The sequence below is a fragment of the Physella acuta genome, unplaced genomic scaffold (genome assembly GCF_028476545.2).
Source record: "Physella acuta isolate Inbredline_101_S28 unplaced genomic scaffold, ASM2847654v3 ptg000634l, whole genome shotgun sequence".
In the NCBI taxonomy this organism is placed as follows: domain Eukaryota; kingdom Metazoa; phylum Mollusca; class Gastropoda; family Physidae; genus Physella; species Physella acuta.
This window is the reverse complement of record NW_026732153.1, coordinates 102,129-127,880: the sequence shown is the minus strand read 5'-3', so window position 1 is coordinate 127,880 and position 25,752 is coordinate 102,129. Positions and strand designations below refer to the sequence as shown.

General features: G+C 32.6%; 2 protein-coding genes across 3 annotated transcripts; both read left to right on the top strand.

Moving 5' to 3' along the window:
* The first annotated feature begins 5,765 nt into the window (after positions 1–5,765).
* Positions 5,766–12,495, top strand: LOC131948261 (tenascin-R-like). 2 transcript variants are annotated; one of them, XM_059309799.1, is made up of 5 exons: positions 5,766–5,923; positions 7,384–7,466; positions 9,338–9,466; positions 10,359–10,478; positions 12,069–12,495. In XM_059309799.1, the coding sequence occupies exons 1-5, from the start codon at positions 5,845–5,847 to the stop codon at positions 12,435–12,437; spliced, it is 780 nt and encodes a 259-aa protein (XP_059165782.1). In that variant the 5' UTR covers positions 5,766–5,844; the 3' UTR covers positions 12,438–12,495. The 2 variants fall into 2 exon arrangements, with proteins under 2 accessions (XP_059165782.1, XP_059165783.1); XM_059309800.1 differs by lacking the exon at positions 10,359–10,478.
* Positions 12,496–17,963: 5,468 nt separating this feature from the next.
* LOC131948248 (ficolin-1-like) lies at positions 17,964–25,314 on the top strand. The gene is made up of 5 exons (XM_059309778.1): positions 17,964–18,142; positions 20,079–20,161; positions 21,963–22,091; positions 23,445–23,564; positions 24,908–25,314. The coding sequence occupies exons 1-5, from the start codon at positions 18,064–18,066 to the stop codon at positions 25,277–25,279; spliced, it is 783 nt and encodes a 260-aa protein (XP_059165761.1). The 5' UTR covers positions 17,964–18,063; the 3' UTR covers positions 25,280–25,314.
* Positions 25,315–25,752: the final 438 nt, after the last annotated feature.

The window sequence follows — 25,752 nt, the reverse complement described above, 5'->3', positions numbered from 1 at the left end:
TTTTTTTTACTATAACTGATATTAGACATTGCCATCGAACATTATTGATAATGGCGGACATTTAATATTACAATACCATAATGTGCTGATCGTAAATGATAAGTGCCATTACAATGTATTACTATGTTTACCATAACTAATATTTGTCGATATATCGCTTATGTAACTGATATTTGCCATTACAATGGCTTATTATGTTTCCCATAACTAATATTGGACATTCCATCGAATGTAAATCTGCTATTTGATATAGCAATGGTTTTAGAACGTTTATCATAACTTGTATTTTACATTACATTATTGCGTCGACGTGGCACCACATCAGAGGTAAAAACAAATGGCCCACTCGTCATTAGGTGAAAGAGATTAACCGAATCCCATATCTCGTGTAAACACTTAACCAAGAGAGATGATAGACAATCAAATAATCGGGTTAAGTCTGACCAGGTCGGATAATCGTCTTTGTCTCACTAAGTAAAATATGTTGTATTGTCCGACGAGCCACATTTGCTATTACAACGTTATTTTAAATTTACCTGTAGAACATATGTATATCAAATTATAATAGAAACTCGTGTAAAACAAATGTATATCAAATGATAATTAAACATCGGGTAGAACATGTGAATATCAAAAGATGATATAACATCTTGCAGAAAATGTGAATATCAAATGATGATAGAACATTTTGTAGGAAATATGAATTTCAAATGATTATAGAAAATGTATTTTCATGCCTGTATTAAAAGTATTAACATTAACTGAGCCTAGATCAACTACCGTGCTATTATAAAGACATCATATTTTACATCACTTATTGTGCTCAAAATTGGCAAAGACATCTTCCAAAGCTTAAGTATTATCTACAGTCACACGTGTTGGTGAAAGTAATTACTACAATATTAAACGCTAGCTTACTGCCATCTTCAACAACAGCTTCAAAGTTGGAGCATTATACAGATTATAAATAACTAGCCGTCCCGGCCAGGCCCTGCTCTGGCTTCTGTGAAAAACCTTTCTGTTAAAGACCATCACCTGTGTGTTTAGTAATCATCATAAACCCGCCATTGCCCACCCAAACCACAACCAACCAAAACCAAAACAACAAAACGCAAACATAACGCTAACTCAATTACAAATACAAACGAAAACAAAAACCTAACAACAAACCCAACCACAACCACAAACATCAATACAAACACAAAGAAAAAACAAACAAAAAAGCAAACGAAAACAAAAACCTAACAACAAACCCAACCACAAACACCAATACCAACACAAAAAAACAACGAAAAAGCAAACGAAAACAAACCAAATCCAAACGCAAAACCACCCAAAAATACAAGTACAAACCCAAAGAAAAAAACACAAACGAAAACGAAAAAACAAAGAACAAAAACGAACCAAATCAAAACGCAACCACTAACGCAAACCCACCTAAACACAAAGAAAACACTAACGCGAACATAAACGCCCGGGGCGGAATCATCTGTTTTAGCTTAATGAACGACTATAGTACCCCAACTTATTCATAGTCTTTTGCACTCACTTAAACGAACGCGCCTGTTTCAATTTAATGAACAATTTTAATACTCCAAGCTTATCCGTAAAATACCTACATACAACATTTGCACTTCATCAATCCCCGCTAATTATGTAATTATTTTTTTTCCCAACACCAAAACAAAGTAATAAAAAGTAAATTCTTTTCCACTAATGCAATGGTTTTATAAAGGGAAGTAATTGTGTTTTCCTAATTTACCAAAGGGATGATAAGTGCTATAGGACTAAATAAAGATATAATTAGAATTTTTGTAAAAGATGATTTTAAAAAAAACTTGTGTTTAATGAACATGCCGACAATTATTACTATCAGTTTGAAAAATGAAAATTATTTCCGAACACTTTCAATAGTAATTTTTCAACTCATAAATTTAGACAAATGCGCACGATAATTGTCTAACACTTTAATCCATGGAAGTATGTCAACGACAAACATATGTATTTTTACATACAGAACTGAGCTTTATATATTAGAAGAGTTTACCTATTTCTATAACTCCAACTCCTATGAGCACATTCAAGTATAATTCGCTCTACCACCAAAGGGCAGCAACCAACGTTAGAGAGAAATCCGAAAAATCAGCTAGGGGCAGCAACCCACCTAGGGGAGAATACTTCAATATAAAAAAAAATCATTGGAGATGTTCTGATGCACACGATCTTTCAAAGCACTTCCAGATTGTATTTCAATATGATAAGATCAAGATCGATCCAAACAAAGCGTTTATATATATATATATATATATATATATATATATATATATATATATATATATATATATATATATATATATATATATATATATATATATATATATATATATATATATATATATATATATATATATAAATATATATATAATCCATATACAAGTGTATGTGTATAAGGATACTACGATTCTCAACCAACCTGTTTTTCTCAGACATATATTGCAACGTTGAGTTGATGTAACCCCCCCCCCCCCCCCGGTATCGCCCACGGTGATTGCTTTAAACTGTGCTCGGATAATACTAACGATCTCAATCTTTATTTGGTGATAAATTCAGCTGGATGTTGCATGTTTTCTTTATCATTAGTAGGTTTACGTCATAGTGTCAACCCCCACCCTATCCATTCGTGTCGGGATTATCCACTTTGCTCTTAAAAAACTATTTAATTCACTCTATCTAATCATTTAATTATGTGAAATAATCATTTTTCTGTATATATTTAGATATTTTTTGCCTTGGTGTCACCCCCTAAATAGCGTCACCCGGTGTGATCCGCACCCCCTCCCAAGAGTTCTGATATTCGCCCATGAGTTATGATATACAACAAAATTTAACAATATCTCTAACATTCTTAAATGTTTTTCAAAATATCACTAACAACCTAGCACACCTATTTCTGGGAGATTCCATTGTCATACATGAATAGTAGAAGCCATCCAACAATGTTTTACATTATGTAACAAACTATCACCCGTATTTCTTGGATAGCCCATTGTTGGACATGTAAACAAGATATCACCCAATAATGTTTTAAATTAATTAACAACCTATCGCACCTATTTCTGGAATAGTCCATTATAACACTAGAATAGTAAACCAACAATATGTTAGCTTAAGCTGACGTGGCATTGATCAAATTTTGACTGTATAGTGAAGTTCATGTTTAGACTTGCAATCCTTTTTGGTAGATGAAGTATAGTTCATATGCTTCTTAAACTCAACATATGAAGGAATGGTGGTGAAAGAACAATGCCCAGCTGTCTATAGATTCCCCAACTAAGATACCCATCAGAGCAGTAAAGTTTCTGAAGAGTCAAAAGTTAAAACAATTTGGCTGTCAGCGGATTAGAGATAAAGATAATCACGTTATTTACAAATAATTTATCTGAAATGACAGATAATTAAATGATCTGGTCAAGTCGGTCTCAGTTTAATTCATAAGTTTTACTTCATCCCCAGCTTTAAATTATATATATATATATATATATATATATATATATATATATATATATATATATATATATATATATATATATATATATATATATATATATATATATATATATATATATATATATATATATATATATGTTTGTGTGTGTGCGTGTGTTTGTGTGTATATACATTGACTAACTTATCCGTTCGGTCAACTAAATACACATGACTGAAGGATGTCCCTGAGTCCACACTGATCTGATGGGTATCTGACTAACATTGGGTAAACTAAAGGCGACTGGGAATAACGCTTACCACACCATCCCTTCATATGCCGAGATATACAAACATATGAACTATACATCATCCGCCAAAAGAATCGGTAGGTCTAAAGAGGACTTTAAATATACATCCATTGTTAAATGCAACGTCAGCTTAATCTAACACATTGTTTGATTACCTGTACTGTTCTCGTCCGATAATGGACTCTTCCAGAAACAGGTATGCTAAGCTATTGTTGATATTTTTAAAAAATAGTTATCAACGTTTATGTAATTGTTTAATTTCATTCGATTATAGAATTTGTCAAGGGGCTGCCAGTCACATAAGAGAGAAATCCCCAAAGTTAGCTAGGGGCAGTAACCCACCAAGTGGAGAATACTTCATTATAATAGAACTTTTGCTATGGAGATGTTCTGATGAACGTGGAAACCCACCCATATATATTTGGATTTTGAATAGAAAAATAAAGACACCGATACAAAAAGAATGCTTATGTATAATGTTATGCAGATAATAATAAGGCATGTATTAATATATATATATATATATATATATATATATATATATATATATATATATATATATATATATATATATATATATATATATATATATGAGTAAGTGTGTTTGTATATATATACATTGAAAAACCTCTCCGTTCGGCGTTCGGGTCAACAAAATACAACATCTTTAATGAGATAATTTAAAGCTGAAGATAAAGTATGACTTAAAACCAGGACCGACCATTTAGTTGTCTATCACTACAGATAAATCCTTTGTAAATAACTTGACTATTGTAATCTCTAAGTCTGACGACAAACAATTTGTTTTAACATATGACGTGGCGCCACGAAATAATACTCCTGCAGTGAATGTTTGGTTGTGCTTGTGAAGCATTAACCTTTTATACAAACGAAACGATTACTACATTGGTATTGTGTTTTGGAGACGGGGTTGCACAGAGATTTCATAAAAAGTAAATTACCATCCCAAATAGATCAAAACATAGCTCGAGACAATGTTTTGTTGACTCTTTAGAAACTCAAATGTGTTATCCCAATCAAAACGATTATCTGCAGCTAAGGTCTCGAATTCGGATCTTGGTTTGGAGATGAGAATGATGGCTGTCCCAGAGTCTACCCAACTCTGATAGGGAAAGTTAAGGCGGCTGAACATAATGCTGACCGCACCGTCCATTCATATACCAAGATCAAGAAACATATGAACTTTACTTCATCTGCCAAAAGCATTGCTTGGTCTAAAGAGGAACTAAACTATCCAATCAACCAACGTTAGGTAATCTCTTGTTCAGTGCCACGTCAGCTTAATCAAACACATTGTTAGTTTACGTCTACTGTTCGTGTCTAACAATGAACATTGACTAACTCATCTGTTTGGTCAACAAAATACAACATATTTAATGTGATAAGTGATTAACCTGTGGATATAGTACGACTTAAAATTAATGCCGATTTTACAAGATTATTTAGCTTTTCATCATTTGAGATAAACTATTTGTAAATAACGTGATTATCTTAATCTTTACGTCTGCTCTGATTGCTAGGTCTAAAAAAGAAGTTTACTGTATTAACAACCAACATACTGCCAACACTTATTCACTGCCACGTCAGCTAAATCTAATACATTTGTTGAATGATTTGTACCATACATGACCGACAATGAACTCTTCCAGAAATAGGTGTGCTAGGTTGTTAGTGATATTTTGAAAACAAATACCAATGTAAGAGTAATTGTTAAATTTCTTACCATTATAGAATTGTTGTCTTTATATTTGTGATTGTGTCACTATTTACATGTCCACGACCACATTTTATCATCTTATACCAGTATCATAATAATTCTTCCACCCCTTCTGCTTGCATATGAAATAATCCAAATCCCTAAACAACCTGTTGTCACAAGACGATTGGCTTATACCAAAAGGTTAAATAGAAACGTAATTTATTGACTTCAACACTGAGCTCCATCACCACATCAACGTAACAGACTCGCTGTGCCGATGAGGTGTTCGCCTTACAAACAGGTTCCCATTATAGTTGGCTTGCAGCTATAATGGACTACTGCAGTCTGCTCATCGCTGCCATATTGTTCTTTCAACACTTTCATGGCGCATGCGCTGATGATACGGCAGGTAAGGCTTTGCTTTATATCAGGGGTCTCCAAACTTTTCAGTCCGAGGGCCGCATTAACTATCAAATTTCAGTTCGGGGGCCAGTTTCTTCCAGGCATTTCTATGATTTTTTCTGGGCAAACTTCCTCAGCAATCACCAACAAACGATTTTTTCTTAGACCAGGGGTCTCCAAACTTTTCAGTCCGAAGGCCGCATTAACTCTAAAATTTCAGTTCGGGGGCCAGTTTCTTCCAGGCATGTCTTTGATTTTTCTGGGCAAAGTTCCTTAGCACTCACCAACGAACGATTTTTCATTGGACAAAATGTTCTCTGCGGGCCGGATGAGAGGACATCGCGGGCCGTAGTTTAGAGACCCCTGCTTTATATGAATACATATATGTAAATATATATATATATATATATATATATATATATTTATATTTATATAAATGATATACTATACGTCATATTCAAATTTTATGGGCGATACAACATGTTCTATACACCATGCACTATATACATTACATCATATGGTATACGTCACCAAACATAGTCTACGTTACACAACAGACCAAGAGCTATAGATTATTAAACATGATGTATACACCATACAATATGTACTATACGCTATATACAATATACGGTACTTACACTATGTACTATACCCTTTTCTTTTTTTGGAAATAAATTTTGAAACGTTGTAAAACTTTAATCAAATAAAGAGGCACAATAGGCTAAGCAATCTCATAAATAGACACTTGATTTTAGAACTTGGTGTTGATTTGCTTAATCTTTTTGTGCCTATCATACATGGGGCTGCCACAGAAAGAAAGCTCCGTCCACTTTTGTCATCTTTGGATTTCGGTTTTATAATAACTTACATTTGTGGTCAGACATGTGCTACCGAGTGTGTGTTTCACTGTGTGTGTATGCGTGTAAAACTCTGTGTAAGTGTGAATAAATGCATCAACCTGTTTATATAATAATGTAATTTGAAATATATGAATGCACAAACATGTTTTAAAAACATATTTGAGCTATGTGAAATCTATTCATAAAATGAAGACATTTCTTTAATAATTTTGTTAAAAAAATAATTAAAATACTCAACAATATTCTATTATCAAAAAGACGCATAACAAAGGTGTATACAAATATCACGACTACACACTTAACATACTTGCAGCTATTTAAATGTGTTTAGCATTAAAAATTTCTATTGAGACAAAGTGATCTATTAGGCAGACGAAGTAAAGTTCATATGGTTCTAGACTACTGCAGTTTAAAGGGGTAATATTGTCAGCAGTATGCCTAGAAGACTTACTTTCCCAGACGCGAGTCATGTACACTTTAGCGATTGGTGGACTCATTGACGTTCCTTTGACTTAAACTGGCTATCGAACTCCATACTTACGGCTTTGCAGTCTAGCGCTCTACTGCTAGGCCACGCCCTTTAACCGTGTTAATTTTTACTCACTAGAAACAGAGAACAGATACACTAAAAAAGCTGGATCACCTCGATGCAAGAACAAACCTCACTACTGTCGTGCCACAGACGGTCCCGTAAGTCCGTCTTATTTAAATTATTTTATTATTTGTGTTTTGGTTCATTTGCAAGTCATGCTAGAGCAGTATAAAGTTCGAGGGTAATGAGTCTGTTCGTGCATTTTAAATCCCTCGTGTTTATGTATAGGTACCCCAGGGTTGTATATTTTATTATGTGTATTAAAAAGAATGTAAACGATTGTAAGGGGGCGTTTTACAATCTTTTATTTAGTTCGCAACGTCTGTTTGTTTGTTTTAATTTGTTTGTGGTTTTGTTGCAAATGTTTTAACTCAATTTTGTCCTACTTTTAATGCAAACTTTCCAGAAACGTTTCACTTCGATGACAATACAAATCTATTTATTTTTAATTTAATTAGATGTTTTATTAGTCATTAAAATTAAGTAATCAGTTTCGGTACTAACAATATCAAATCACTCTATACATAACAATATTTAACAACATAAGGGGGAAAAACTAGCTAGACGCTATCAACCATCAGTCTTGTGAGCTGTGGTTCACGCCGAATGTTTACAATCGCGGAGACGCTCGATCTAATAAAAGCTATTAGGGAAAGATAACGTTTTTAATTGATTTAAAACTTAACGTGTTGGTCGCTATAATATGTAAAAAAAAAACCCTCTCATAAACGACAAAAGCTTTTATGAAAGAAAGCAGTTTTATTTTCTTATTTTCAGTGCATTAAAAAGCTTGTTTTAGAAAGATTTTTTTCATATATGTTTTATTATGTGGTTAGGTAACCTATTTGGTGGAAGGCTGTTTAGGCTAGGAGGTGTGAATCTGGACAGAAATAAAGCGCGAGTGATCTCCCCTAAAATTTCTCTAATATATATGGATATAGATATTGTTTTTAATCCATTTTTTAATACTTAAAATTTAAAAAAAATGAATAGAATCGCTCAGAAAAGCAAATTGCGCACCAAGTGAACAGCAAACAATGAGTGTATAATAGTGCGGAATATAAATAAGTTTTACATCCATTTGCGTGTTTTTTTGAGAAATCGGAAATAGCGTAATTTATTACTTACGTTAAACGCAAAATTCTCAAAATTTGATAAAAGGCAGAAAATTATATATATTATACTTATATGTGAAATTTAGTCTATTTAAAAGAAAGAATACTCAAGTTATAGGCTTTTGAAAAAAGAAAAGTAGAATAAGTCTATTCGGTTTTTGCGGAAATCACCGAAAGGTTGATACAGAACTACACATTTTATACATTTAAAATTTTATCAACCTAGCTGTAACGGTGCTCAAGTTATCGTGTTAACATACACCTACACATACATACCGACATACTTACACAATTGCAAAATTATGTTTTTCTTACTCAAGGAGGTGTAAAACATTCGAGATTTGTGAAAACCTCGATGTCGGATTTTTGCAAGATTACAATACTTCCTCTATATTTCATATACGAGAAAGTAAAAACAAGAGAAATAGTATGTTGTAGTCTCTATTAAAATTATTACAATGACGTTAACAATTGGAAACCAGTTTATATACTTGACTTTAACATTCCTACTTGCCATGTATATATTTAGGCATTGGGTGAAAGTACTGTTGGCAAATACATATTAACTTTTCTAAAATGTATCTTTTTAAAGTATTGCTTAATTTAATGTGTAATGGATAGTGCTATTAACTAATAAAATAAATGTATTGAAGACAATTTGGTTTAAAAAGCCAATACAATTTTAATACACAATCGAATGTGGAAACAAACTATATAAATCCAATCATGGTGGTTTTCGTGGATGTAGCGTGTTACACACGGACAGACAAAAATACACAACGATATGATCAGATAAAGTTTTTTTTTAAATCGTGATTGTTCTATTATTAACTGGCAAAAAATTTAATTACCAGACAAAACCAAAATGTGATATAAATTCCATGAAACCATGCTACAAAGAAAGAATGGTATTTGAATCATTGGGAACAAAACATGTTCTTTGTGACACAAAAACTGATGGAGGTGTATGGGTCATTATCCAGGTTTGTTCAATTTGACACTAAAACTGTTGTGGGTGGGTGGATTGTTATCCAGGTTTGTTTAATTTGACATTGAAACTAATAATAATAGATGGATCATTTTATCGTATTAAAATCGTTATTCTCCATCCAGTGTAATAATTTTCTGAGCTTCCAATTTTCGGACTAATTAACCCTAAAATTGCATACTGTAACCATATGGCAACGTACCATTTTGAACACACACTTCTGTAATTTTACAGATTTAAAGAAATATTTTTTTTAATGTTTTTATTTTAGGTGAACTGAACATTTTATTTTAATAAAGATTTTTAACATATGTTTATTTTTGTTGTTTTTGGTGTCAATGAACTAAACACATAAATATTTAAGTAGTTTCATCTATTTATAATTTATTTGATGAATTTTGTTCATTCTTAAAACACCACTATTTGTTTAAAAATACCAGTGAAGCTTGATAAATTATCCTTGTGTTTTCTCTTTTTATGTCCGTTGTTGTCTCTGATGTGTGAAACCACTAACCAGTGATCATCAGTTGACAATAGTTCACCTGGCTGATTGAGTACTTGCTTGAGATTAATCCTCTTGTCTGCTCAATTGTTATTGAATTTAGCAAATTTTAAATAACATCTAATGTGATTTTTAAACAAGATAGTATTGCTCTCACTAAAAAAAAGAAAACCCGTCTTTGTTTTAAGTTAGAGTTAGTTAAAACTTGATTTACGAGATTTGCCACCAACAGACAGATAAAAGGATATACAGACAGACCGAATGAACAAAAGAAAAACTTTCAAAAATATCTTTAGCGTAATACAAAAGATTTTACTTAGACTTTGGGTAAAGACAAACAGAGCATGTGAAATAAATGCAACATTTAACATAAATCTATTATCAGCGCCGTATCAGAATGGACGTGAACTTTTCAAAATACTGGAATGACTATCGTGATGGCTTTGGCTCGCTTGATGGGGACTTTTGGATTGGAAATGATTTTATTTATCGACTCACGTCTGCAGTAAAGAGAACAATTTTATTATGTTTTATTATTTATTAATTCATGTGATACGAATATACTGTTAGTTACAGATTGTAAAAAGAAATGCGGTGGAGCTCTGAAACTTTACAAAAAAATCATATATATATATATATATATATATATATATATATATATATATATATATATATATATATATATATATATATATATATTCATTTATTTAATTTATATATATATATATATATATGTGTATATATATATATATATATATATATATATATATATATATATATATATATATATATATATATATATATATATATATATATATATATATATACAAAATGGTCGGTTACCGGTTAGGTATTTTGCCGGGACCGCGGTCGCTTTAAATTTGGCAGGTGCTCGTCACTGACCTCGAAACTGACTTCGACTGACCTGCGCCTTATTTGAGTTATATATTGAAAAAAATTCCAACGTAGGAACCCTAGTATAACTTCTGATGTAGTAGAATTACCATCGTGAGTAACAAAAAATAGGCGTTATCTTTGCGAAAACTTCGGAAGGCATTTAGAATTGAACAGTCCGTATTCCCATACATTCTATTTTTAAAACTTTGGTTGAAAAACGATGACTATTTTCAAAACAATTTTAAGGTACCTTGGCCCTCGACATCTGTCTTCCCTCCCCCCTTTGACTTCGGTAAATAAATGAGCCATATTGATAAACTTTCAATAAGCCTCTACCCACAAGACGGGGTTAAAAACTGACCGCGAGTAATTGTATCATTATTTCAAGTTATTTGAGATTTTTATATCGAAAAAAAAGTTGTGCCGAACAACCCCCTCCTCACTGATATTTCGTAAGGTTGTAGACCAATCCCAATGAATACAAGGAAAAAACGTGTAATATTTGGGAAAATTTGGCAAAGCTGTCAAAATTTACCTGTCATGTTCGCTATATAATCTTTGGTCCACTAGATCTGACCAAAAGCATATTTTCTATTGTTTTTAATTTTAAAAATACGATGTGTTTCGGTCTATGAATTATAGGGAGGTAACTACAGGTGTTGGTATAGGTATAATTACATGAATTGGTAAGGGGTATAAATAAAGATAGGGGAAAAGAAAATCGGATACGTAATTATATAGGTCAATTGATAAAGTATAATGGTATTGAACATTAAATTGGATATGTACAGAAATAAGGAGACGAATGGGTTTAAAATACGCATAGCAATAGTAATAAGAAAAAGAATAAGGAAAGCTAAATGAATAGGTTAGAGATAGAAATAGCAATAAGGAAAATGAAGTCGAATAGAAGTTTGATTGGGAAGTGTATACAGTTCAGGGAAAATAAAATGGGATTTAGAACCTGATAGGGTTTGTGGTTGTGATTAAGGTTAGTGTAATGTATATTTTCTATAGGGTTCATATTTACCAGAATCCCGTTTGCCCGAAGGCCGAAAGTGTCTTTCGGGAAAACGTCCGGCTCCCGTTTCGCAATATTTTGAAAATTGTAGTCCCTGGTGTATACATTTTTTTTCCTTAAAGTACACTAACTTAGATATACACAAATACATAAATAAGATTTATTATCATTTCACAGGGCTATACTGATTTGAGGTTTGACATGAAATATAACGGACAGAGCTATTATGCCGTGTGCCACAACTTTGTGTTGGAAAACGAAGCTGCTTCCTATCGGATGACATTTGACGGCTACTCAGGCAATACAACTGATAACATGACATACCAAAAAGGTCGAAGGTTCGCGACTATGGACCGTAAATTTAGCTATATAAATTGTGCAGGGATTTTCAAGAACGGCTGGTGGTATAATGAATGCCATCAAACAAACCCAAATGGAGAATGGGGAAACACGCAATTCGGCGCAGGTATTAACTGGTACAGCATCACTGGCTTCCACGCGTCCCTCAGTTTTATAGAGATGAAACTGCGAAAACCAAATCGCTAGTAGGCTTTCCGGTGAAAATGTAAGTTGACTGGTCACGTCTTGACTTCAATAAAGCCCTTCAGACAAATCAAAGTGTTATATTTTTCTTGTATGTGTAGTATAATGGTTGTGGAGGTGTGGAAGAAAATATTTCACTTTACTTTTTAGCACGAGACCTGTATAAAATCTGGACTGACGGTCGATTCAACCTTATGTAAAGACTAACCTTATGTTATTTAATTTAAATAAACTACTTGGCTATATCAAGTTGTGTAATTTTATCGTGAAAAACAATTTTTGTGACTTTCATTATTATACTTTCGCTTGCCTCTCCGGTTGACTTCAAGAGGGGTCGAGGGCTGTTTTTTTTAAAAAATATTTCAATGGATAAAATAATTCTAGGCGACTTTTCAACGGCTTAAATTCAATACAAAATATGAAAATGAGAGTAAACGTAAGCTGTCAAACGTTAATTAATTTATTGATTAATTTATTGGCAGATTAACCACATTAATTATAAAAGTTTAAAACAATGGCTTTACTTTGAGTGAATAGTGATGTCACATGATTTATTTAGTTTTTACATCAACAATGGCGGTTTCTATCGAAGATTGTATTCCCATTTTAATGTTTAACGCGTTCTAAAGCTAATTTTCTGTCATCTATAACTTTAACAATACGTCCGATTGCTGTTTTTTTAAAACGTTCCAACACTTGCATCAATTTTCAACTTTTTAATTTAGTTTTATCTATCTAGATCTAGAATAGCTCTAATCTAAATCTAGAAATCTAGCAAGAGTTATGGCAAAAACTAGACTTAAGCAAAGCAGTCGTAGAATCTAGATAATTCTATTTAGATCTAGATAATAATAAGTTTCTATAGTAAACAATATCAGACCTTCATTATTTTATATAAATCTTTGTTTCTTAAGCTATGGAATTGGCTAATTTAAGATAAAATTTAATTTGAAAGCTACTAGATCTAGATCTAAATCTAGAGCATATGCGCGTAAATCAAGTTTCATAAGGAGACTCAAAGTATTATATAGCTCCAAAAAAAAAAACGTCAACGACGTCACGAGTATAGATAGCTAAGGTTTTAGTGTAATAGGCTTCCATGCAAGTGACACGGGTTCTAGACACAAAAAAATTCTTTTTTTTATGTGAAGGATAAAGTTGCCTATTGGAACTTGGCTGGATACAGGGTAGATAAAGTAGAGTTCACTTGTTTCTTTGTCCTCAGCATATAAAACGATAGGGTGGTCGGATACATGCTCGGCCGGAATTGTTTTTTAAACGATAAAAACATGTTGTCTGAGACTAGGCGGGACACTGGGCAGGTGAAGTAGAGTTGAGAAGGTAAACTGTGACGTCGGTGTATGAAAGGATATTGTGATCAGACCCATGCTCAGCCGAAATTGGTGTTTTTAAAAAATTAAAAAAAAAAACCGTCTTTTTTTAATGTGGGGTCTGGTTTTTGTGACGATAAGTGACAGACGTGATGTTTTTATGTATGACCCCCGAAACACGTAGCTATCCAAGGAATGATGGGTAGTCTAGTTTACTACTAAAACTCAAGTTTGTTTACGTGTTTGAATATTCTTTGTTTTTTTTGTTTTTTTGTTTCTCCACTTGGATACAGGAAAGAATCTGCACTATGTGTAGAGCTGTAAAATAGTATGTAGGTGGAGAACAATCTTTGTTTTCAGACACAAAATTCGGTGCTTTAAAAAGATAAAAAAAAACGTCTTTTTGAATGTGGGGTATGATTATTTTGTGAAGATAAGTGACTGACGTGATGTCATTTATGGATGAACACCGAAACCCACAGTTATCTAACTAGAAGTTCTCGAATTCGGATCTTGGTTCGGACTCATGACTAAATGATGTCCTTAAGTCCGCACAGCTCTGATGGGTACCTGACTTACGTACAGGATAGTTTAAGCGGCAGGGCAAAGTGCTGACTACACAATCCCTTCAAAAGCTGGGCTAACAGAAACATATGAACTATGCTTCATCTGCCAAAAGGATTTCTTGGTCTAAACAGGAATTTAACTATCCCTTGTTCAATGCCACGTCAGCGTAATCTAACACATTGCTCGATTACATCTACTATTCTTGTCCGACAATTGACTCTTCCAGAAAAAAAGTGTGCTAGGTTAACACTTAATCTAACACGTTTCTGTCCTCAAATCAGTATAGCACTGTGAAATGTGTATGCATAACCAAAGGACCTTGATTGGTAAATTAAGTCTTAATTTGCAAACATATTGTAATAAGTTACATTAGTATGTGCTGATGCGTAAGTTTTAATGAGTAATCCTAATTAAAACTGTAGTGTCTTTGTTCCCGAAGTAGCAAAATACTGGATACTTTCTGTAATGTGAAGGAGTAAACAGTAGTAAATAATGATACAAAAGCAACAGTCTCTCTCTATCTCTTTCTCTCTCTCTCTCGCTCTCTCTCACTCTATCTTTTATGCTTGCTAGTTGCTACACACAACACAAGCATAAACTCCTTGATGTTAGACACACACACGCATAGCATTCCCCTCTCTTTCTCTACGCTTCTGCAAGTATAAGTGAATCTTGATCATCACTGCTGACGTGAGACGATGTATAAAATTATGTGCAATCCATAGGTCTTCGTCAAACGAGCCCAACGCATCTGACTAATCTCCTCAGGTCTTGAAATGTTCGCATAAACTGGTTTGTTAAAATAAATTGAAAAAAAACAACAAATGCTGTAATTTAATTCCAAGCATTATGCAGTCTTAAAGGGGTGACCTTGTTTAGTTAAGTGCGTTGAAAAGGGATAATTGAACTTGCACTGTGATAACGTGTTGATAAATGATAACTATCTTTACAGTGCTATAGCGTGTTGATAAGTAATCATTCAATTTACAGTGGGGAAAGCGTGTTGAAAAGTTATAACTGACATTTTACCATAGCTGATATTTAACATTACAATTGTATATTTTTTTTACCCAAACTGATATTAGAAATACCATCATACAGTGTTGATAATAACTGACATTTAAAATGACAATGGTATAATGTGTTGATCATTAATGATAAGTGCCTTTACAATGGCTTATTATGTTTACCATAACTAATATTGCACATTGTATCGAATGTAAATCTAATATTTGATATAACAATGGTTCAGTACGTTTATCATAACTTGTATATTACATTAAACAAGTAAATGTCAAATGATGATAGAACATTCTATAGAAAAAGTAAATGTCAAATGATGATCGAACATCGTGTAGAACAAGTGAGTATAAAATGATGATAGAACATCCTATAGAACAAGTGAATATCAAGTTATGATAGAACATCGTGTAGAACAAGTGAATATCAAATGATGATAGAACATCGTGTAGAACAAGTGAATATCAAATGATGATAGAACATCGTGTAGAACAAGTGAATATCAAATGATGATAGAACATCGGGTAGAACAAGTGAGTATGAAATGATGATAGAACATCCTATAGAACCAGTGAATATCAAATGATGACAGAACTTCGAGCACAACATGTGAATATTAAATGATGACAGAAAATCGAGCACAACATGTGAATATCAAATGATAATAGAACATCGTGTAGAACAAGTGAATATCAAATTATGATAGAACATCCTATAGAACAAGTGAATATTAAATGATGATCGAACATCGTGTAGAACAAGTGAATGTCAAATGATGATCGAACATCGTGTAGAACAAGTGAATGTCAAAAGATGATCGAACATCGTGTAGAACAAGTGAATATCAAATGATGAAAGAACATCCTAAAGAACAAGTGAATGTCAAATGATGATCGAACATCGTGTAGAACATGTGAATATCAAATGATGATAGAACGATTGTTTTCAGACCTGGGTTGTAGGTTTTTACGCAAACATTTATTGATTCTATCTCCATTACCATCCTATTATTAAGACATTTAAAAAAAAAATTACTAATTCTGTTAAAAATAAGCAAAGAAATACTCGAACGTTAGCTTACTCCAATACTTAACAGTAGCTTCAAAGTTAGAGTGTTATAAGGATGAAAAAACAGGGTTACCTGTTTCTTTTACTTCGACACCTTTCGACACATTCAACTACACTCCTCTCAACTACCGAAGGGCAGAAACCCGCTTAAGAGAGAAAACCCCAACGGTTGCAAAGGGCAGCAATGCACCTAGGGAAGAATACTTGATCTTAATAGATATTTCTTGCGAATTTCTGATCAACAAGAACTATGGAAGCACATCCACACAGTATTTGAATAGGATAAGACCGTGACAACCAGAACACTTATATATATATATATATATATATATATATATATATATATATATATATATATATATATATATATATATGTATATATATATATATATAATATATATATATATATATATATATATATATATATATATATATATATATATATATATATATATATATATATATATATATATATATTCATATATATATATATATATATATATATATATATATATATATATATATATATATACATATATATATATATATATATATATATATATATATATATATATATATATATATATATATATATATATATATATATATATATATATATATATATATATATATATATGCGTTTGTAAGTGTCTGTTTGTGTATTGACTAACTTCTCTATTCGGTCAACAAAATACAACATATTTAATTTAAAGCTGGGGATAAAGTAAAACTAAAGATTTAAACTACCACCGACTTAACAAGATCATTAAATTATCTGTCATTTCAGATAAATTATTTGTAAATAACGTGATTATCTTTATCTCTAATCCGCTGACAGCCAAATTGTTTTAACATTTGACTCTTCAGAAGTTTTACTGCTCTGATGAGTATCTTAGTTTGGGAACCTATAGACGACTGGACGACTCCACCATCCCTTCATATGTTGAGTTTAAGAACCACTTGATATACTCCATCTACCAAAAGGATCGCAAGTCTAAAGATGAAGTTAAGTAAACAGTCAAAATTTGATCAATGCCACGTCAACTTAATCAAATATATATTTGGTTTACTATTCTAGTCTTACAATGGATTATTCCATGAGTAGGTGCGCTAGGTTGTTGATTAATTTAAAACATTATTGAGTGATATCTTCTTTACATGTCCAACAATTGGCTATCCAAGAAATAGGTGTCATAGGTTGTTACGTAATCTAAAACATTGTTGAATGGCTTCTACTATTCATGTGTGACAATGCACTCTTCCAGAAATAGATGTGCTAGGTTGTTAGTGATATTTTGGAAACAAGTATCAATGTAAGGGTAATTTTAAATTTATACCATTTTAGAATTGTTATCTTTATATTTGTGATTGTGTCACTATTTACATGTCCACGATCACATTTTATCATCTTATACCAGCATCAAAATCATTCTTCCACCCCTTCTGCTTGCATATGAAATAATCCAAATCCCTAAACAACCTGTTGTCACAAGACGATTGGCTTATACCAAAAGGTTAAATAGAAACGTAATTTATTGATTTCAACACTGAGCTCCATCACCACATCAACGAAACAGACTTGCTGTTCCGATGAGGTCTTCGCCTTACAAACAAGTTCCCATTATAGTTGGCTTGCAGCTATAATGGACTACAGCAGTCTGCTCATCGCTGCCATATTGTTCTTTCAACACTTTCATGGCGCATGCGCTGATGATACGGCAGGTAAGGCTTTGCTTTATATGAATATATATATATATATATATATATATATATATATATATATATATATATATATATATATATATATATATATATAAGACCTGCTAGGGGGGGAATACCTTAAAATCTATCTAACTGTCTGGGTCAGTGCAACCGTGGTGAAACCCACGGTGGTTATATCTTATCCTTAGTCTAAATAAAAAACTACCAAAATAAAACAAAAACTTTAACAATTAATAAAATTTATTTATCAAAAATATGGAACCAATGAAAAATCACAGAAAAAGAATAGATAAAAACTACTGACACAAAACAGACAAAACAAAACCAAACAAAACACCCAATTTCGGACTTCGTCCAGGTCTATGACGAACACAAACACAAAATAAATACGGCTGGATGGTGTTCTTTACAATCGATGACCAGAGAGTCTTCCTGCTCTCACTTCATCCCTTCAACACACCAAAAGACAGACTCGAACCAGCCGGAAATCGACTTTCGCACACCTCACACACTACAAGTAAACAAATAGTCCCTAATTCACGGATAACAAACCAAACGCCACGAAACATGCAACAGAATTATATAAAAAGACAATATAAACAATGACAACAATATAAACGAAATAAATACAAACTAGCTATAAACAGGGACATAAACAGTGAGACAGCGGCGCCATAATACGGGACTACACAACTAAAAACTACGAACAATTTACGACATGAAACGAAACGATACATTCGCCTTTTAAGTCACAAATAATAATAATACACTCCAGCCGCTCATATATATATATATATATATATATATATATATATATATATATATATATATATATATATATATATATATATATATATATATATATATATATATATATATATATATATATATATATATATATATATATATATAAATGAAATACTATACGCCATATTCAAAATTTATGGGCGATTCAATATGTTCTATACACCATGCACTATATACATTACATCATATGGTATACGCCACCAAACATAGTCTACATTACACAACAGACCAAGAGCAATAGACTATTAAACATGATGTATACACCATACAATATGTACTATACGCTATATACAATATACGGTACTTACACCATGTACTATACCCTTTTTCTTTTTTTGGAAATAAATTTTGAAACGTTGTAAAACTTTAATCAAACAAAGAGGCACAATAGGTAAAGCCAATCTCATAAACAGACACTTGATTTTAGAACTTGGTGTTGATTTTCTTAATCTTTTTGTGCCTATCATACATGGGGCTGCCACAGAAAGAAAGCTCCCTCCACTTTTTTCAGTCTTTGGATTTCGGTTTTATAATTGAAATTTTTAATAAATAAACCGGGAGTGATCTCCCCTAAACTTTCTCGAATATTTTTATATAAAATAACAGGGGATGGGAACTCGGGCTATAGACATGATTTTTAATCCATTTTAAATACTTAAAGTTTTAAAAATAGAATAAAATCTCGTAGACAAATTAATTGCACACCAAGTGAACGCGAAATAAAAGAGCGCATAATAGTGCGCAATATTATTAGTACTTTTAAAATTTACATTAGTTTTTTGAGAAATCGGAAGTAGCGTAAATTACTACTTCCGGTCAACGGAAATTACTCAAAATTTAACAGAAGGTAGAGAATTAGAGCTTTTACTTACATGTGAAATTTCATTTATCTGTCTGAAATAGTACTCAAGTTATAGGCTTTTGAAAAATTCAAAGTAGAAAAAGTACCACTTCCGGTTATCGGAAATCGCTCAAAAGTTGATACGGATCTACGATTTTGATATAATACTTTCATCAACCTAGCAGAAACGGTACTCAAGTTATCGTGTTTACACACGGACACACACACACACACACACACTCTACTGCTAGGCCACGCCCTTTAACCGTGTTAATTTTTACTCACTAGAAACAGAGAACAGATACACTAAAAAAGCTGGATCACCTAGATGCAAGAACAAAGCTCACTACTGTCGTGCCACAGACGGTCCCGTAAGTCCGTCTTATTTAATTTAATTTATTATTTGTGTTTTGGTTCATTTGCAAGTCATGCTAGAGTAGTCCAAAGTTCGAGGGTAGTGAGTCTATTAGTACATTTTAAATCCCTCGTGTTTATGTATAGGTACCCCAGGGTTGTATATCTTATTATGTGTATTAAAAAGAATGTAAACGATTGTAAGGGGGTGTTTTACAATCTTTTATTTAGTTCGCAACGTCTGTTTGTTTGTTTTAATTTGTTTGTGGTTTTGTTGCAAATGTTTTAACTCAATTTTGTCCTACTTTTAATGCAAACTTTCCAGAAACGTTTCACTTCGATGACAATACAAATCTATTTATTTTTAATTTAATTAGATGTTTTATTAGTCAGTAAAATTAATTAATCAGTTTCGGTACTAACAATATCAAATCACTCTATACATTACAATATTTAACAACAGAAGGGGGAAAAACTAGCTAGACGCTATCAACCATCAGTCTTGTGAGCTGTGGTTCACGCCGAATGTTTACAATCGCGGAGACGCTCGATCTAATAAAAGCTATTAGGGAAAGATAACGTTTTTAATCGATTTAAAACTTAACCTGTTGGTCGCTATAATATGTAAAAAAAACCTCTCATAAACGCTAAAGCTTTTATGAAAGAAAGCAGTTTTATTTTCTTATTTTAAGTGCATTAAAAAGCTTGTTTTAGAAAGGTTTTTTTTTTCATATATGTTTTCTTATGTGGTTAGATAGCCTATTTAGTGGAAGGCTGTTTAGGCTAGGAGGTGTGAATCTGGACAGAAATAAAGCGCGAGTGATCTCTCCTAAAATTTCTCGAATATACTTACATAAGGATGGCACCAAGTGAACAGCAAACAATGAGTGTATAATAGTGCGGAATATAAATACGTTTTACACCAATTTGGTTTTTTTTTTTTGAAAAATCGGAAATAGCGTAATTTATTACTTCCGATAAACGCAAAATGCTCAAAATTTGATAGAAGGCAGGGATTTTAATATATTATACTTATATTTAAATTTAGTCTATTTAAAAGAAAGAGTGCTCAAATTATAGGCTTTTGAAAAAAGAAAAGTAGAATAAGTCTACTTCGGTTTTGCGGAAATCACCGAAAGGTTGATACAGAACTACACATTTTATACATTTAAAATTTTATCAACCTAGCTGTAACGGTGCTCATGTTATCGTGTTCACATACACCCACACATACATACCGACATACGGACACAATTGCAAAACTATGTTTTTCTGACTCAAGGAGATGTAAAACGTCGAGATTTGTGAAAACCTCGATGTCGGATTTTTGCAATATTACAATACTTCCTCTATATTTCATATACGAGAAAGTAAAAACAAGAGAAATAGTATGTTGAAGTACCTATTAAAATTATTATAATGACGTTAACACTTGGAAACCAGTTTATCTACTTAACTTTAACATTCCTACATGCCATGTATATATTTAGGCATTGGGTGAAAGTACTGTTGGCAAATACATATCTATTAACTTTTCTAAAATGTATCTTTTTAAAGTATTGCTTAATTTAATGTGTAATGAAAAGCGCTATTAACCAATAAAATAAATTTATTGAAGACAATTTGGTTTTAAAAGCCAATACAATTTTAATACACAATCGAATGTGGAAACAAACTATATAAATCCAATCATGGTGGTTTTCGTGGATGTAGCATGTTACACACGGACAGACAAAAATACACAACGATATGATCAGATAAAGTTTTTTTTAAATCGTGATTGTTCTATTATTAACTGGCAAAAAATTTAATTACCAGACAAAACCAAAATGTGATATCAATTCCATGAAACCATGCTACAAAGAAAGAATGGTATTTGAATCATTGGGAACAAAACATGTTCTTTGTGACACTAAAACTGATGGAGGTGGATGGGTCATTTTCCAGGTTGTTGTTTTTTTTATGTTGCACTTAAACTAATGGGGGTAGGTGGGTGTGTGAATATTTACCTTATTTCTATTAAAAACATTGCTCTCTAGCTAGTTGAAAGATTTCATTAGAGACGAATATTTTTGGTAAAGAAAGACATTTTTATTTAAGGTGAATTTATCATCATATTATCATAAAGCACTTTAACTTGTGCTTTAATTTTGTTCATTTAAGTAACAGTAAATTGAAAAAAAAGTATAGGTAAATCAATATTTAATTTGTTAAATATCCTCCTCATTTGTTTTTTTTTTATAATTCATTTTTTTTCTTAAAAAAAAAACGTCAAACATCACTAATGACTAGAAATTGTTTTTCTAAAATTCCTAGTGCAGCTTGCTAACTTTACAATTTTTTTGTATTTTTGGGTTGACTTTGAAAACGAATGTATGTGAGAAGTTAGAGTTAGGTAAAAATTGAGTTACAAGAATTACCACACAGACAGAAGTATAAAAAGACAAACAGGACAAAGAGACAGACTGAAAAAGCAAAAATAATCTTTCGAAAATATATTTAGCGTAACACACAGATTTGATTTTATCACACTGTAACGGTCACCTATCTACCAGCCGGATAGATGGTGAACGCTCCCGGATTCGTTTCAAGGGTTATATGCAAATGACCTAAAGCCTAAATGAATGAAAACTATCTCAACAACTCACTAGGGCTCGATGTCGAGGTCTAGGGAAAACTAGTGAAACTATTGAAGTTAACAACTCATTCAATCTGCATACAACTTTTAATAAGTGAACAAGTCGTGGCAGAACACGAGATTAAACAAGATAAAATATTTAGTTTAGAAATAACAAAAACCCAACTTACAAAGCGTAAGAATAAATACTATCACAGATTCTAACACTTTATAAAAATAGCCACAGTTCAATAACACTGCTATAGCATAAATAATCACTTGGCCACAAGTAATATAATACTAGGATACTTAACAACTTAATACTACATAGCACACTCAGGACTTATGCTCTCTCACGGACGCTTGGTCAAAATGGACTGCCTCGAGATACCTGTGGGCGGCCTATTTATAGACTGAGGCACACAGAAGGTCATTGGCTGGGGTGGTCATATGGTCTGAATCAATCAATCATCTTTTGATGGAAAATTTCTGAGTCTAAGACTCTCTTAGTAAGATAGCTGAAAAAACCGGTCCTTATACCGCAGACCATATATGGTAAGGGAACAAGTGTAAACCTAAAAATAAACAGACCTAAGTAGATCACAACACATAGTGAAATTGAGATAGTAGGAGAGAAAAAAATTGGGAAATAAATTAAACGCTCTTTAAAATATAAATTTCAGCGACGTGTCAAAGGGGGAGTGAACTTCACAAAATCCTGGGCAGAATATCGAGATGGGTTTGGCTCGTTTGATGGAGACTTTTGGATTGGAAATCAGTTTATACATCAACTTACAACAGCAGTAAAGAAAACTAAATATTTCTAATTTTGTGACAGAGGGAGAAATTAATTTTATGTGTGTAATAGCGGATTAGAGTATGTGTGTGTGTGGTGTGGGGTATATGAAGAGGCCACTTGCAAAACTTTGCAAGTCCACTTTTTGAAAAAAAACAAGTTGCTCTCATAGCCCCCCCCCCCCTAATTAAGTGCCAATTAAAGTAGTATGCTTATTTCTGTCCTAAAAGATACATTTTAAAAATCAATTAGGTAATAGTATTAAAAACTATAAGAATAGTTAACCAACAAATATTTAAGTCGATTTCCTCAAAATCAACCAGAAGTGACATAACAGGTGGAATCATCAATTATGTAACAGATTTTGAGCAGTTTCTAAAGCAGTGCCATTGTTTACATTCTAAAACTACATTTATAATCCTGCATTTTGCTACTTATAAACCAAAATCATTTTTATGGTTTAATCAGGATTACATAGTATTTCAGGTACATGCAACTAGTTACAATTTTTTTATCAAATTTAAAGAATTAGGCTCTTGAAAAAAAAAAACAGGAGAAAATCGTTTCTTTATTAATAAGTTCTATACATTTATTTTTGTGTATCTAAGTTAGGCTACTTGAGGGAAAATATTGCATGCTTCAGGGACTCTTCTTCACATATGGCTGCCATGGCAACAGCGGTCATCTAGAAAAAGAAACATTTCATTGCAGTGGCGTAGCGAGGTCGGGTGTCACCCGGTGCGGCACTTAACGGTGTCACCCCCCAGAGGCGTAGCGATCCTTCCCAGGGACAAACTTTCAAGTTTTTGATTTGCACCCCCCCCCCCCTCAAACTTTCGAGTTGCACCCCCCTCCTCAAACTTTCGATTTGCACCCCCCCCCCCTCTCAAGTTTTTCTTTATATATTTTACTATTTTTTGCCTTGGTGTCACCCCCCTAAATGGTGTCACCCGGTGCGATCCGCACCCCCCGCCCCCTCCTCGCTACGCCTCTGTTTCATTGAAATCTTAAGGTTTAAAATACTAAAATATATATTGATAATATAATTATTGAGCCTTTCTTTTGCTAAGTCTAATAGAATACGCTTTCTAATGTTTGTAATAAAAAATATTCTAGAAATATTTTTCTTCACATTTTCCAAGTTTTGTGTGATGAAATACTAGTAAACTTAGCATTCATGTTAATGATATTTCACTGTACAAAATTTTGAAAAACTCTGATGCATGCAAATATTTTCTTTAAGTACCCTACACACAAATAAATAAAATAAGGTTTTGTAAATTAAGCAGTTTTTTTTCTGGCGCCTACCTCTTTAAAAAGAAATTTCATTAGCGTAATGTCGTTTTACAGGGCTACACGGATATGAGGGTTGACATGAAATATCAAGGACGGCACTACTATGCTCGGTATAAAAATTTTGTCCTGTCAAACGAAACTCTTTTCTATCGCATCAACTTTAACAGTTACACTGGAAATGCCTCTAACAGCTTAGACCAAAATCCGAATCGAGGATTCGCCACTTTTGACAGTGGACCAGCTGTCAGTAGTCATTGTGCTAGGGCTTTCGGAGGTGGCTGGTGGTATAGAGATTGCGGTTCTGCAATGCTAAATGGAGTTTGGGGATCCAGAGGTTACGGCCTAGGTATTTATTGGACAACCGTTACAGGTGTTTACAATTCCCTCAGTTTTGTTGAAATGAAAGTACGAAAACCAAATCCCTAGTAGTCTCCTGGAGATAATGTAAGCATATATGTCAAATTTTGACATCAATAAAGCTCTTCAGACAAACTTAAGTGTTATACTTTTCTTGTTTGATTTGGCAACAATTGTGGTGTTGTTGAAAAAACTATTTCACTTTATATTTTTTGCCTTAGACCTATATAAAATCTGGACTTACTGACAATTCCATCATCAGTTAATGACTAACCTATATCAGTAGCTTGCAACCTTTGAACTTGTTGTAGCTAATTCTGGTACTTCAAGTATTTTTTCGGATTTGTATATTCCACATACATAATCTAATACTCTAGATGAGACAGTTTGCCAAATTTGAATATGAGTTGTACACCAATATTACATTCTATATCAATTTGAGTTTCTGTCATGTTTAATCTGATATCAAAATATGTTGGTTCCAGCATTGGTTTTTTTAACATTACCCCCCCCCCCCCCATCACCCGGCCCCCCTGACATCT